We start from the raw sequence: 16,914 nt of genomic DNA on the forward strand, positions 1-16,914 counted from the left end.
AAATTCATAGAGAAACAAAGCAGAGTGGTGGTTGTCAGGAGCTGGGGAAAGGGAAGTGAGGAGTCACTGTTCACTGTGTATAGAGTTTCAGTTTGGGAAAATGAGAAAGTTGTTGAGATGGCTGGTGGTGGTGGTGGTTGTGCAGCAGTGTGAATATACTTCATACCATTGAACTGTACATTTAAAAGTGGTTAACTGGTAAGTTTCATGTTATGTATATTACCTAAACTTAAAAATAGTTTTAAAAAACTTTATTTACAGAATATACATAACTTTTCTGTCTGATGTAATTATTAACTCAGTTTATTCCAAGTTCTAAAATGTGATTGACAGCCTCTAATCACCAAATAGTTTGTTCTGTTACAGTAACTTGGAATAGAAAGTGTAGCCTTCATCTCCAGATAGATGCTTCTTGACTTCCATTTTGTAACACTCCAGTATCTCCAGCTATTTCAAGGAATATCATCTTTATTTATTTTTATTTTATTTTATTTTTTAACTTTACAATATTGTATTGGTTTTGCCATATATCAAAATGAATCCGCCGCAGGTTATAAAGTACATGCTATATTGTACCTTTTGCCACGTGCAGAAGAGCTTCGCTTGTTATTGAGATCAAAATGCCCTTTAAAGGTATTCATGAGTAAGGAGACCTTGAAGCTCAAGTGACCCATTCACTTTATTGCCAGAATGCTCTGACCTGTTTTTATGGGTGGCTTATGGTATAGAGAGTTATCGTTCTTTAGGCAAGTTAATTATTTCAAGTAATGCTTCAATAATATTAAACTCTCTAAGACAGTCTCTACAATACTACTAAACTGTCTAAGAAAAAATTTAGGTGGTGTTTCCTGACATTGATGTGTTAAATGAGTTTTACAATTTCCCAAATTGGAATTAAATACATAGAAATTTAACATTTTATAGTTGCTAGTTTTTAGGTGTTGCCAATATTTTATTTTTTTCCCTTCATAACTGTAAAATTCTTTATAAAGATAACCCTCCCCTAGCCTCTTTCTTTTGATAATCATAGTGTGGATTTTTTACTTTAAAAAAATGTATTGGAAATATTTTATCATCCCTTGATGTGAATGATTGAACTTGTACTTACACATAACATTATCAGGTAAAAGATGACTTTTTCCCCGTATGTTTTATATGGGTAGTATAAATTGCTTCAGCTTTTTGTGTGATTATTTAAAGGACTTCTGTCTTTTCCTGCATGTGTTAACAGCCAATTATTTATAGGCAAAAATCAAGAGAAACTCCTTTGTCATATAATGTATAGTAAAGTTTTTCTCCATCTCTTTTTAGGATATTTTCTTTTCTGGATGTTGTTACCTTGTGTCGCTGTGCTCAGGTCTCCAGGGTAAGAGTGGCTGACATGATTAGAAGAGGATTCCTTGCTGACATTAATGATAATCAGCTTCTGTAGCGGACGAACCATTTACTTCAGATGGTAGTTGTGTGTTATGTTTCCAAGGATGTTGTTGCACCCATGGCATCTCCTGGTATTTTTTTCTCAAAAGGTTATAACTAGAATTTAATTTTTAAGAAATTATAGCACAAACCAAATTCCTTTCTCAAAGTCAGTTTCTGCATTACTCTTACTTACAAACTTTTGACAACTGACATTACTGTGACAAAACAGCCAAATATCATAATCCTATTGTTGCCGCTAATACTAAGAATAGAATCTCTGTTGTGGGAAAATTACATTATGAACCATTCCTAGTCTCTTTTGTAATATAGATATATAATAATTAATAAAATGAGTGAATACATATATTTACCACCTTTTTATAAAATAGACAATGGCTTTTTGATTGTTCAACAAATATTTACTGAGAACCTACTATGTGCCAGGTATAGTTGTAGGTGCTGAATATGTAATATGGTTGGTTATATCAGAGTATTTATCTTTGTAAAGACAGGTTTTCCTTCAAGTTTCCAACACCGATTTCCTCATGAAAAAAAAAAAAAGCACTAAACTTAGCATATAGAAAATTCACGTTATCTTGCTAACTTTAATATAATTTCTACATCCTAAAAGCCATACTGAAACTGTATCAGCTGTTTAGGAAACAGGCGGTCATGTTTTGATTATTTCTATTCATGACATTTCTGTTCCTGGTGCCTGAGTCGTTACTGTAGTCATAGCTGGTACAAATGAGTTGGGGTTTCTTTTCTGTCTACATTTGAAGCTGAGGTCATCACTGAGAAACAAAATGCCCATACTGGTGTCTAAACCTGTTCAGTAGCAGAGTCTCATCTCAAGAGTGTTGATTTGAGTGAGTTTTAGTTGTCGTTTTCATGTTCAGGTTCTTCTTCCTTCTTAATGTGCTTTAACTTAAAAGGAAGCACAATGCCAGTCTTTGTTAAATCTGTACAGTTGGTTCATAAGTAGTTAGCCTGTTACTCTCCGCACTTGAAGTATTTTGTTAATGTGCTTTAAAAAAAAACTCTGGAGAGAAACCTGTCATTCCTAATTTTAGTCTCAGTTTAGCATGTTTCCTGCTTGCTGGAAAAAGTAGTGTGAGGAAATGAGAAATATCCAGCCAAACCAGAGGTATATTTAGCCTATGAATCTAGTGAACACATGATCTTTACAAGTTCTTGTCTTCCATGGAGCCATTTAAGAACCCATTGGGGGCGTCCCTCGTGGATCAGTGATAAAGAATCCGCCTGCCAGTGCAGGAGACATGGGTTTGATCCCTGATCCAGGAAGATCCCACATGCCACAGAACAACTAAGCCTGTGCACCACAACTGCTGAGCCTGTGCTCTGGAGCCCGGGAAGCACAACTGTTGAATTCTGTATGCCCTGGAGCCTGTACTCAGCAACAGGAGAAGCCACCACGATGAGAAGCCCGCACACTGCAACTTAAAAGTAGCCCCCGCTTGCAGCAACTAGGGAAAAGCCCACACAGCAATGAACACCCGGCACAGCTAATGAAAGATAAATAAAATGTTTTAAAAGAAAAAAGGAGGAAAAAAAAATTAGAAAAATATGAAGCCACAAAATGAGACGTAACATTGAAATCCTAAGAGAACCTTAAACATTTCTAGAATAATGACTTTATTTTCTCCTGTACCCCTGGCATATGTCTTGCTGGTTGTATGACAGTTTCCTGGGACTTAAAAGTGTGCCTGCAGTTTCCTTTTTACAATTTTAGTGTTTCGAATCTGTGTTTTGAATTGTTGTAAAAGGAGATGATATTCTCAGTTTATGAATTAACAGGATTAAGACTTTGCATACACTTTAAATTTAATAAGGAAAACTTTTAAAGGCTTTCTGATTAAAATACAATGCAGAATGATCCATAGCAAGTTAACACTGTGGAGTCATTTTTCACCTTATCCTGAAAAGTTGAAAAGCTTTCTTGCCTCTCTTTAGCTAATTAAAGAAATGTATTACCATTGAACTGAGTTGAAAGGAAAGATAACCAATTGGAAAACATGCCTGAGTGAGCTAATTGGTAATGAGGAAAGCATTAAAGTCTCTGTCACATATACAGAGAAATGATAGTGTCTTTTGTAAATCCCAGATCACAGTTTCAGATCCAAACAAGTGATGCTATGGATTAGGATATTTTTATCAAACATGGTATATGTATTGAAAACAGTACATTCAGAGTCCATCTTCTTTTTTTGGTTTCTTCCTCACCTTGTTCCTAGAGTAACAGACTTGCTTTTCACCAGTTGGATCGTCTCATTTTGAAATGAGAAATTCCAGTTAGAAAACAGTCTCTGACTGTGGTACTTATTACAACCTGTCCTTTCCCCAGCCCCCTAATGTAAGATCTTTCACAGCTGCTAATTTCTGTACCCACTCATTTATGAGATAATCTACTTAGAGAATAAAACATGAATCAGAAATGAGACTCACCTTTTGGGAGTTAATGATGGGTGTGCTGAGACATTTTTTTGGACAATTTCAATCATTAGGTTGATTTTTGAACTTGGACTTGGCTGGCTTTTTCCCTTCATTTCAGCTTCTGCTCATTTTGTGTCTTTTTCTTCAAAACAGGCCTGGAATGTTCTAGCTTTGGATGGCAGTAACTGGCAGCGAATTGACCTGTTTGATTTCCAGAGGGATATTGAGGTATAATTATGTGGTGTGTGGCCCCATTTCTCTTGTTAGAATGTAATTACAGCATGGAACGAATTAGCCTCAGCTATATAAATCTCCTTTCCCTGGAGAGAGAAACCATTCATTTCAGTGCATCCGAATTTCATGAGAGCCTGCAGTGTTCCCCAAGAACTTGATCAGCTTTTGAGAATAAGCAAAATTATTTTACTGAAATAATAGTAAATTATTTATTACTAAGTTTTTGTTTTTATTTTTGTTGTAGAAATATGGACCTGTGTTTGCTCTTTTTAGGAAGCCTTTTTATATCCGTTTATGGAAAAATAAGTGGAGTTAAGAACTTACTGAGGCATAATATTTGCATAAATTCTTCTTGATGAGCATTTTGGGTTCTAGGAGAGCCTACAGATAAGTTTTTCTTTCATTCTCCAGAAAAATGTATTGGATTACTTTTGCTGTGGAGAGATTTTTTTTTTCCCTTCTCATTTCTCCCTCATATTTCAGCCTTAGTATTGCCTGTTTTCTCAAATGGAGAATGGCTTAAGCTTATATTATTTTAACCTGAATTTTAACTCTGTGGTCCTTGGTTCTCTCATCTGGAGAGTGCAAATCATAGCTTCCTCACTGTGTTACAAGGATTAAGAAAGATTTAGGTTTAGATTTTTTTCAACTGGGTTGGGTTTTTGTTTTTGTTTTTAGCATACTAATGGAGCTTAGTTGTCTTGAGGATTCATGTAAGAAGTTTAAGAAACCTTACATGAACTTTCCATTATCTTCAGAAAGTATCATCAACATGGTGGATTTTTGTTTTTCCCAATTCTCTTTATTTTCATGGATGTAAATGTGTAAAGCAACATAACCCACAAAATCATTCAGCAAGCTTTTGTTAAGTGTTCATTGAATCTCTGCTGTATTTAGAGTGCTATAGTAAATGTACCGAAACAATAATACAGTGACATAAGAGAACTACAGAGCACCATTTCCTCAAATACAAAGTATCTTAAAGATGAACAAAATAAATAACAATGTAGAGTTTAGGCATATTTTATATAGACTAAGAAAGCTGATTTGATTTAATTAGGTTGTTTAAACGAGTTAGAAGCATTTTAATAATGAGAATATGTTCTTTTCAAGATGTGGTGGCTTATCTTTTTGTATACCTATCTTCTCTTTTTTACAGGGCCGGGTAGTGGAGAATATTTCAAAAAGGTGTGGGGGCTTTTTACGAAAGTTAAGTCTTCGTGGGTGTCTTGGAGTAGGAGACAATGCTTTAAGGTAAAAACATAACTACCCATTAACTGATCTTACTGATTGAAGTAAAGAACAACATGAGACACAGCAGCATCTCACCCAGAAAACGCTGGGATAGTTTTCATATTCTTAAGCTGTTCTGAACCCAGATACACATTCATTGCTTATCATACCAATATCCAGTAGTGGGATGTATGGTTTTGGGAATAAAACAAGAACATATGCTCCCCCCCAAAAACCAGCTTCCCCTTATTATAAATGGTTCATTTGGAGCCTTGAGTAAAGTTTGTTTGTGTAATTCAAGCTTGGATAATTTTAACTTTGGTTGACAAAAAGATTGATGTTTAAAAGTTTATGGTTGAAAATTAATTTATTCGTAACTTAATGACTTTTTGTACTAATATCCAGGTTTGCCGTTTTGTATCTTCTATTATTTTTTTAATGCTGAGAATTGTGCACATTTTGCCTCAGACTCTTTACTTTGTTCTTTCCTGTAAAGAACCTTTGCACAAAACTGTAGGAACATTGAAGTGCTGAATCTCAATGGGTGTACAAAGACTACAGATGCGTAAGTATTTTATATTTTAGAAGGGTAAGTCATAGCCCATTATGTCCTGCCTGTACTAGCTTTTAACGCAGGCTGCTAAATATATTTAGTAAATTTCATTTTGGTTTCATAGAGAAATGATGTTTCAAGAAAGAGAAAGCGACTTTAGAAGTTAGAAATGGAACAAAAAGCTTATTTTGGAATTTGGCTCAAATTCTGCCTCAAAATTTAAAATAAAATTTAAGTTACTTGATATTACTTAGTAATATTGCTAGTTTTGTTTTCTCTATACCCCCACTCTTTTATCTTATTCATTTTATCTTTTTGTGAAAAATTCCTTAACAGTGTAAATATGCATTTCTTTTTTTACACTGAGTCTTCGTCGCTTTTGAGCAGCCTTTCTCTAGTTGTGGCAAGTGGGGGATACTCTTTGTTATGGTGTGGGGATTTCTCATTGTGGTGGCCTCTCGTTGCAGAGCACAGGCTCTGGGCACGGGCTTCAGTAGTTGCAGCATGCAGGCTTGAGGGCTCTGGAGTGAAGGCTCACTGGTTGTGGCACACGAGTTTAGTAGCTCTGCAACATGTGGGATCTTCTCAGGCCAGGGATGGAACTCGTGTCCTCCGCATTGGCAGGAGGATTCTTATCTACTGCTCCACCAGGGAAGTCCCAACATGCATTACTAAAATAAGCATTTCTGAAAAACAAAAGCTTTTAACATAAACACATTAAATTCATAAATCTAAATATCTTAAAATCATCAACCACAGGTTAATGTTCAGAATTTTGCATGTTCTAGTGACTTTAGCAGTATATTAAATATAGTTTAAAAGAAAAAAGATACAGACTTTAAAAATCAAGAGTGGAGACCTCTGTTTCTGATAACAACAGTCACTGCCCTCCTGCTATAAACAGCTCTAAAACTGTACAAAACATAGAAAGCAAGCAGTCTGAAATGTTGGACAACATGCAGAGCAGAACTGAGAAACAAATGAGGTGAGCCTTATGATTGTCGTGGCTTTCTGCTTGGTGGCATTTTTGAGATAATGGTACAGAAGAAGGAATGCAAGCAGGGCACAAAGTTCTGTCTGATTTGAAGAGAAAGATCAAAGTTCTGGGAGACCAGGATGACCAAATAGGTGTCTGGAAAGAGGGAAGCTACTCAAAAAAAGACTACAGAAATCTTCATAAATTTGGCTGAATAGTAAACTATATATGCACATATTGAGACCCCACAAAGCTGGGCAAAGAAAAACCAAAACGGAAAGAACAATTGCTGGGAAACTGAACTGAAGAAGAATTGCCAGAACTTAAATAAGGCAACCATAAAGAAGGCTGAGCACCCAAGAATTGATGCTTTTGAACTGTGGTGTTGGAGAAGACTCTTGAGAGTCCCTTGGACTGCAAGGAGGTCAAACCTGTCAATCCTAAAGAAAATCAGTCCTGAATATTCATTGGAAGGACTGATGCTGAAGTTGAAGCTCCAGTACTTTGGCCACCTGATGTGAAGAGCTGACTCATTAGAAAAGACCCTGATGCTGGGAAAGATTGAAGGCAGGAGGAGAAGGGGACGACAGAGGATGAGATGGTTGGATGGTATCACCAACTCAATGAACATGAGTTTGAGCAAGCTCTGGGAGACGGTGAATGACAGGTAAGCCTGACATGCTGCAGTTCATGGGGTCACAAAGAGTCAGACATGACTGAGCAACTGAACAGCAACAGTATTGATAGGTCTATGATATTTATAGGAGTAATATATAAAATATGTTAGAACATGCGAAAATAATAGCACAAAGAGAGAAGAGAACCATTACGTATTGGAGTAAAATGCTTATGTTTTTGTGAGAATTAAGTTACTGTTCTGAAATACATTGTGGTAAATTAAGATACATATTGTATTCTATGAGCAAACTATAAGAAAATAACTCAGGGAAAAGGTAAAAAAATCAACAGAGGAATTGAAACAGTACACCTGATACAAGAAAACAGTAAAGGAGAGACAGAAAAACAAACTTAAGGAAAGCATGAAACAAACAGAAAAAGAATGGGAGAGAAAATGCAATAATTTTACTGGGACTTCCTTGGTTGTCCAGTGACTAAGACTCCATGCTTTCAATGCAGGGGTTGCTGATGGCATCCCTGGTCAGGGAGCTGAGATTCTACATGCCATGCAGCATATTTCCACCCCTCCACAAAAAAAAAAAAAAAAAAAAAAGATTAAAAAACCAACAATTTTTATTAAATGTGGACAGACTGAACACTTCACCCAGAAGACAAATTGTCAGTATGGATTAAAAAACAAGACCCAGCTTGTGCTGTCTGTAAGAGACAGCTTTAGGTTGAAATACACAAATAGGTTGAAAGTAAACAGATGGAAAAATGCATACTGTGCAGATAGAACAATCCACCCAATGATTACAGAATCAACGTTCTTTAGATACATACTTGGAACATTCTCTAGGATAGAGCAGAGATTGGGCTACTAAATAAGTCTTAATTTAAGAAGATTAAAATCATTCAAAATATATTCTTTGACCAGAACTAGAAAATTAAACTAGAGATTCTCAACAGAATCTTTGGAAATTCAGCATCATGCTTCTATGTAATTTTGAACTGAATGAAAATAAAAAGCTACCAACATTAATGTGATGTGGCCAAGATAGTAATACAGCTCTGCAATCCTGTGTCACAAAAGAGGAAAGAGAGAAAGCTCTTATCAGTAACAGCCTTCAACATTGAGAAATTAGAAAAGGACTTCCCTGGTGATCCACTGGTTAAGAATCTGCCTGCCAATGCAAGGGATGAGGGTTTGATCCCTGGTCCGTGAAGATTCCACCTACCGCAGACCAACTAAGCCCGTGCGCTGCGACTACTGAAGCCTGCTCACGCTAGAGCCCATACTCCACAAGGGACACCACAGCAGTGAGAAGCCGGCACACCACAGCGAAGAGTAGCCCCTGCTTGCCCAGTTAAAGGAAGCCCACGTGCAGCAACAAAGACCCATCACAGCCAAAAATAAATACATAAAGTTTTTTAAAACTTAGCAAAAAGAAGAGCAAAGCCCAAAGCAAGCAGAAGGAAAAAATAAAGATTAGAATGGATATCAGTGAAACAGGAAACAAAAACAGTAACAAAATAAATAATCATTGAAAAAAGTTTTTTTAATTGATAAACCTAGACTAAGAAAATAAGAGGGTAGACTCAAATTGTCAAAAGCAGATAAGATGAAATGTTTGTCAGGTAATATAAATAAATTTAATCAGACAACCTAGGTGAGATGGACCAACTCCTGGGAAGGTACAGATTAACAGTCTGAATAAATCTATAGAAGTAAATACAATAATTCAAAATTGTCCCAAAAAAAAAAAAAAGCGCAGGCCCATATGACTTCACTGGTGAGTCCATCAAAAGAAGGAAGAATACTAATACTCAAACTCACTCATAAAGTATAAGAGGAAATAATTCATAACTTGTCCTATGTGGCCAGTATTTTTCTAATACCAAAGCCAAGCAAAAACATCACAGTAAAAGGAAGTCTACTATATTCCTCAGACACAGATGGAGAAATACTTAACAAAATATTAGCAAACTGAATCCAGCAACATATAAAAGGGTTGGGTCTTATCTAAGTGGGATTTATCCCAGAAATACGTGTGGTTTAACATCTGAAAATCAATTAATGTAATTTTCCATAATAATTAGAATAAAGCAGAGAACAACAAACTTTTCTGTATAGGGCTGGATAAGGAAATATTTTAGGCTTTGTTGGCCTTGTAGTCTCTGTCAGTGTCAACTCTGCCAGTGTTTTACAAAGTGGCCACAGATAGTACATTAACAAATGAACATGGCTCTGCTCCAACAAAACTTTATCGCATGTTGCTGAGACATAGTTTAATGTCACATGTCACAAAATAGTATCTTCTTTTGACTTTCTTTCAACCATTTAAAAATGCCAAAACCATTCTTGACTTCCTGGACATACAAAAATAAGCAGCTGCTGAGATTTAAAAGGACAAAAACCACAGGATCATTTTCATTGTGATGGGCAGCTTCTAAACTGGTCCCCAAATAATCACTGCCTCTTCCTGTTTGCACTTTTGTGTAATCTTCTCCCCTTGAGTGTACACGGGACATAGTGTCTCATTTTCTAACAATAGAGTACTGCAAAAGAGATTGGGTATCACTTTGGAGATTAGGTTCCAAAAAGACTGTGTCTTCTATCTTGCTCTACTTTCTTCTCCAGCTCTGGAAGCATTCTGCCCTCTTGTGAGTAGCTCTGTGGAGAGGCCCATGTGGCAAGAAACTGAGGTCTCTGGCCATCAGCCAGCAAGAACTTGAATTCTATCAAAAACCAAATGGGGAAGCTTGGAATTGGGTCATCTTAAGTCTGCCAACCTCCACTTAACCTAAATGAGTTTGGAAGGGAATCAGTATCGAGCTACCTTTGAGATGATTCCAGCTGTGGCTAGTATACCTTGATGGTAGCCTTGTGAGAGATCCTGAGTCCAAGTCACCCTGCTGTGCTGCCTGTGCACGTATATTACTGACTCATGAAAACTGAGATAATAAATAATCATTATTTTAAGCTGCTCAGTTTTAAGGTAATTTGCTATGCAATAGTAGAACTAACTAATGTTTCATTAGATGCAGTAAAAGCAGATAACAAACTCTTTACACTCATTTATGATAAAAGTTTTCAGCAGGGAATCTCCTGGTGGTTCAAATGGTTAGGACTCAGTACTTTCACTGCTGGGGCGCAGGTTCATTCCCTCATTGGGGAACTAAGATCCTGCAAGTTGAGTGGCACCACCAGAAAAAAAACAACAAAGAATAGAAAGGAGTTTCCTTAATATGATCAAAAGCTTCCATGAAAAACCTACTGAGAATAAGAAATACCAGATTTCTACACTGAAAACCATTAAATTATATATCAAGAATATATAGAGAAAGCAGAAGATACTAAGAAGAGGTGGCAAGAATACACAGAAGAACTATACAAAAAAGATCTTCATGACCCAGATAATCACGATGATATGATCACTCACCTAGAGCCAGACATCCTGGAATGTGAAGTCAGGTGGGCCTTAGGAGGCATCACTACGAACAAAGCTAGTGGAAGTGATGGGATTCCAGTTGAGCTATTTCAAATCCCAGAAGATGATGCTGTGAAAGTGCTGCACTCAATATGCCAGCAAATCTGGAAAACTCAGCAGTGACCACAGGACTGGAAAAGGTCAGTTTTCATTTCCAGCCCCAAAGAGAGGCAGTGCCAAAGAATGCTCAAACTACCACACAATTGCACTCACCTCACACACGGGTAAAGTAATGCTCAAAATTCTCCAAGCCAGGTTTCAACAGTACATGAACCGTAAACTTCCAGATGTTCAAGCTGGATTTAGAAAAGGCAGAGGAACCAGAGATCCGTTGGGTTATCAAAAAAGCAAGAGAATTCCAAAAAAAACATCTATTTCTGCTTTATTGACTATGCCAAAGCCTATGACTGTGTGGGTCACTGCAAACTGTGGAAAATTCTGAAAGAGATGGGAATACCAGATAACCTGACCTGCCTCTTGAGAAACCTGTATGCAGGTCAGGAAGCAACAGTTAGAACTGGACGTGAAACAGCAGACTGGTTTCAAACCGGGAAAGGAGTATGTCAAGGCTGTATATTGTCACCCTTCTTATTTCACTTATATGCAGAGTACATCATGAGAAACACTGGGCTGGATGAAGCACAAGCTGGAATCAAGATTGCTGGGAGAAATATCAATAACCTCAGATAGCAGATGACACCACCCTTATGGCAAAAAGCGAAGAAGAACTAAAGAGCCTCTTGATAAAGTGAAAGAGGAGAGTGAAAAAGTTGGCTTAAAGCTCAACATTCAGAAAACTAAGATCATGGCACCTGGTCCCATCACTTCATGGCAAATAGTTGGGGAAACAGTGGAAACAGTGGCAGACTATTTTTGGGGGCTCCAAAATCACTGCATATGGTGACTGCAGCCATGAAATTAAAAGATGCTTACTCCTTGGGAGAAAAGTTATGACCAACCTAGACAGCAAATTAAAAAGCAGAGATATTACTTTGCCAACAAAGGTCTGTCTAGTCAAGGCTATGGTTTTTCCACTAGTCATGTATGGATGGATGTGAGAGTTGGGACTATAAAGAAAGCTGAGCACTGAAGAATTGATGCTTTTGAACTGTGGCGTTGGAGAAGACTCTTGAGAGTCCTTTGGACTGCAAGGAGATCCAACCAGTCCATCCTAAAGGAGATCAGTGCTGGGTGTTCATTGGAAGGACTGATGCTGATGCTGAAACTCCAATACTTTGGCCATCTGATGTGAAGAAGTGACACATTTGAAAAGACCCTGATGCTGGGAAAGATTGAGGGCAGGAGGAGAAGGGAACGACAGAGGATGAGATGGTTGGATGGCATCACTCACTCAGTGCACATGAGTTTGAGTAAGCTCTGGGAGTTGGTGATGGACAGGGAGGCCTGGCATGCTGCATCCATGGGATCACAAAGAGTCGGACACTGAGCAACTGAACTGAACTGAACTGATACAGAGAACATTCTTACAGTCAATAATAACAAGGCAATCCAATTAAAAATAGGCCTGGGACTTCCCTGGTGGTCCAGTGGTCAAGACTCTGCACATCCATTGCATGGGGCACAGATTTGATCTTTGGTCAGGGAACAAAGATCCCACATGCCACACAGTGTGGCCCCAAAAAAAGAAAATTAATCAACTGGTAAGAAAAGCCCTAAGCACTTAGATAGACGTTTCACCAAGGAAAGAGATGATTGGCTGTGTTCAAGAAAGAGTGTTCATTACTAAACTGCAGAAGAAAACCACAAGAGGAAGTTTGACAAAGGCATTTATGATACATTTGGGAAAAGTTGAACACAGACTGGGACTGGGTGTCAGACACTAAGGAATTAAAATCCTTATATGTTAGAAATATGTCTGAAATATTTGGTGAAATATATGGTGAAATAATATGTCTTGGATTTCCTCTAAAAGATTGGAACAAGGGAAAAAAAGGAAGGAAGTAGATGAAATAGCAATAGTAGAATATTGATAAATGTCAGAGTTTAATGATGGTATATGTGCATTCTCTGTTAGTCTTGAGAGTATATTCGAGATTTTCCATACCTGAAAAAAAAGTTTAAATGAGGAACTTGACCACTGTGAGAAAAGAGCTTTTAACAAATTCATAAAGGAAAGCAGGCAGTAATATTACATAACTTAGTTTCTTTCAACCTAACACTGGTCCATCCTCAGTATACCTTGCAAAACTCTGATTATTTTGTTAATGCCATGCACAAGGTTATCGTGAACAGAAGGAGATTTAAGTGAAAGAGCAGACACAGCTTTTGGTTTTCATGTATCACAACTTGCTAGCATGTTCTAGCTAGCTTTTTGGTGTTGTGAATTTACAAAATGCCTGTAAATCTTTTACCAGCACAAATGTAGTCACTGTGAATAGCTATCAGTGTTTCCAAATGGGAATCAAGAACGATCTTCCCCCTGTGCAAATTCTTATACACAGCACAACTTTTTTTATCCTTTGAGAACCTACCTCTTCCTCAACGTTAAAGATCCCTGGATTTATAACTACTTTTTATTAATATTTGGGGTATGGAAATTTTATAGTTTTTGTAACATTTGAGAATCATTTATGAAATTCTAAAGATGTGTTCTTATTTGTTTATTGAAAATTATGTATAATATTATTATATGCTTAGTAGACTGTGTTCATATTTGTTTATTATTTTCTCCTTTTTCAGTACATGTACTAGCCTTAGCAAGTTTTGTTCCAAACTCAGGCACCTTGACTTGGCTTCCTGTACATCAATAACAAACATGTCTCTAAAAGCTCTGAGGTAAATTTCTTATAACAAGAATGTCCAATAATCAGAACAAATAGTTATTTATTTAAGTTGGAATTGAAAGAAACTTTTTGTTTTATAGATATGTACTGTGGTTCAGAATTGACCCTTTGTTTTACCACTTGCCCAAATTATAGAACAAATTCAGATGAAATGACTAGCAGTAACTAGGATTTCTGAACAGAATAGTAGTTTGTACATGAATGAAGTGCTTAGCACAGGATTCTGTATGTAGTAAGCACTCAGTAGGTTTTCATTGTTTTAATGTGATTGTAATTTTTAAAACTGCATTACAAAAAGATATTTCTTAAAAGGAGGGTGAAGTGCCCATTCTCTTTGCACTTTTACTTTTTTATCAGCCTTTTATAAATGATTATGGTCCCATGAATTAGTTACATTATGAATAATAAGAATTAAACTATTAAAAGAAGAAATTAAATTTAGTTAAGTAGAGTGTAAGTAATATGAAAATGTGGCTCCTTCTATACTTAAGAACACATATATCTAAGGCTGGTTGGTATAGTAAATAAGGTAGTATAACAGTGTTCATAGTTTATAGCACTTCATGTAAACGAGCTCATTTATTTGAAAAGCTTGTGAGGTAGACACTTTCCAGATAAAATCTAAAACACTTCTGAATCCCAGTTATTGTGATTCAACCATGGGAGGTAACTGAATAAGTTACCCTTAAGTTTCTCAGAGTCTATAAGAAGAAAAAAGACACAAGTATGTTTTATTACAGAGGAATAAGTGTCAGGGTAAGAATGAATGCATCAATTTGAGGAGAACATAGAAGGACTATTGCTAATCTTGGTCTAAGAGAGGCTTTGGCAGACTTCGTGAGGTGACTGCCTGAAGTAACACTATTAATGCTGAAGAATGAACTTGAACCAAGATCCCTGGCTTTAATTTATAAAACTAAGCAGTATTTTCCAAAGAATGCCCTAAAGCTTGGGATTCTTCTATAGTTTAAATGTGAAATCAAAAAATGAAATAGTATTTGATAGAAGGCAGAGATCTAATATCATATATCCTAAATTCAGCCTGTGTAAAATATACCCTATATATGTCCCAGAAAAGAAAATTTTTGCAGATCCTTTGTAATTTTTAAAAGAAAATTTTCCGTGTCCTCATTACTAATGCTTTTATAAGTGCTTGAATTGTTTGATAGAAAAATTTGAGATTGAATCTCATTCTTCATTAATTACTCTGTTAACTTGAATGAATGAATCACTTAATTTCCATTTCTTGTCTGAGACTGTTAAAGTTGTGATAAGTGCAGAAAGAATATATTTTGAAAAGTATAAAGCTCCATAAAATTTAATATATCTGAAAAACAGCATTGTGCTTGAGCTTGTTAAGGTAGATTTGAGCTAGTCCTCCTCGTGGTGTCTCCCACGTGAACACCGCAAGCATTGATAAATGTGCCTTTTGTTGTTATGGAATAACCAATAAAATGAGACATTGGTGCCTTTAGAGTTGGATTTAGTCATGTTTGTTTCATTTTGTTTTATTCCTAAGTGAGGGATGTCCACTGTTGGAGCAATTAAACATTTCCTGGTGTGACCAAGTAACCAAGGATGGTATCCAAGCTCTAGTGAGAGGCTGTGGAGGTCTTAAAGCCTTATTCTTAAAAGGCTGCACACAGGTAATAATAACTCCCTGTCTTAATTTTAGATTGATAGAGGCGCCATGAGCTTGGTGGGCAGCCCAAAATGTTGGCTAGAGAGATACGTAGTTGTGTGTTACTAACCAAAAACCCATGCTTACCAAAAATTAAAGTATTTTCCCTAGAGTGAAAAAGTAGAAGAGGGAATTCCTTGGACGCCACGCTTCCACTCCAGGGTGCATGGGTTCAGTCACTGGTTGAGGAACTAAGATCATGCATGCCATGCAGCATGGCCTTCCCACACCCCCATCCCGGCCCCCAAAAAAGGAGAAGAATTAACACCTGACCAAAGATAAAATTTTTGAGGAGAGGCAAAGATGAGGAGACAAAATCATATAGAACAGGTGCTGTTGGCAAGAAAGGTTTCATGTAATTTAATCTGAAAAGAAAACATGCTAGGTTGTCAACTTCCTGAGACCTTGAGCTGGATGTGCAGAGTTTATAGCAACCTACATTTTATAGTGTTGATGCTTATTTTCTGCCAGTCACATCACAAATCCAACATATTTTGTCATTAAAATTTTTAATATCTCAGTGTTTTACAGTGGGGGGAAAAAAGGAATTGACATGGTAACAACATGTGGAAGGAAATGATCAAGAGTGGGTTTAGAAGTGACTGACAAAGTAGGGCTATGCTCTTATTCCCCCTTTTTTAAATTAATGGTTGCTAAAACCATGCCTTGGTTTCTGTTTTAATGCCCTCATTCTTTCACCATAATGGGAGGATTTCCCTTTGTTTCAAACAGAGCTTCGAAAGTATGACTGCCTTAAAACAACAGCTTGAACTTCTGGTTATTTATGGAACCCTGAAAAATATTGATTGGGATGCATCATTATAGTCAAGTTACTTGCCATCTGGTCTCAGCACTGTACTCATAGCAGTGCTCTTCCAGCAGTAGATAAACTGCAGATTCCTTTCTCAGCTCCTGCTCCCAAAAGTTTGTTAAGGAACTTTACATGGAGTGTAGAAATGTGAAAGTTACTTTAGTTTCAAAATCCTTCCAGAGAATTCTGTGAAGCATATTTAATTTATCAGAAGAAATATCCATGAACACGAGGCAGTGTTTATCTTTCCCTTGGTTTGGTGATATGAAATTAATGTGGCCCAAACTGATGACAAAGACTAATAACTGTACTAATCATATGAATTGCACTTTTATATGATCATTTGAAACTTGGTTAGCTACATTTAAAATGTATTGATGAATGTGTACACTCTGTGTGTGTATGTACACTCTTAAACCTTTAAGAGTTTAAAGTTTTAAAATACTAAACAATATCAGTAATAGTTTTTTCTCTCTCTCTTTAATTTTTCTAGCTAGAAGATGAAGCTCTCAAGTACATAGGTGCACACTGTCCTGAACTGGTGACTTTGAACTTGCAGACTTGCTTAGTAAGCAGTCCTTCCAACCGCTCTTTTGTGCTAGTAATTCATTTCAGTAATGTTAAGAGTTTCAGTCATAAT

At 36.7% G+C, this 16,914-nt stretch overlaps 1 protein-coding gene across 3 annotated transcripts in view; it reads left to right on the forward strand.

Annotated features, from left to right (window-relative positions):
• FBXL20 (F-box and leucine rich repeat protein 20) overlaps positions 1-16,914 on the forward strand; it is a 101,456-nt gene that overhangs the window by 74,177 nt on the left and 10,365 nt on the right. For 2 of the 3 annotated variants that reach the window (XM_006068547.4, XM_006068548.4), the window contains exons 3-9: positions 1,312-1,366; positions 4,027-4,101; positions 5,267-5,361; positions 5,837-5,905; positions 13,679-13,774; positions 15,302-15,428; positions 16,768-16,842. In XM_006068547.4, coding sequence (XP_006068609.1) covers positions 1,312-1,366; positions 4,027-4,101; positions 5,267-5,361; positions 5,837-5,905; positions 13,679-13,774; positions 15,302-15,428; positions 16,768-16,842 — 592 coding nt within the window. Of the gene's footprint in view, positions 1-1,311; positions 1,367-1,395; positions 1,457-4,026; positions 4,102-5,266; positions 5,362-5,836; positions 5,906-13,678; positions 13,775-15,301; positions 15,429-16,767; positions 16,843-16,914 lie in introns of those variants that run through there. The other variant, XM_025280216.2, reaches the window with a different exon arrangement.

The sequence above is a fragment of the Bubalus bubalis genome, chromosome 3, assembly GCF_019923935.1.
Source record: "Bubalus bubalis isolate 160015118507 breed Murrah chromosome 3, NDDB_SH_1, whole genome shotgun sequence".
Classification (NCBI taxonomy): domain Eukaryota; kingdom Metazoa; phylum Chordata; class Mammalia; order Artiodactyla; family Bovidae; genus Bubalus; species Bubalus bubalis.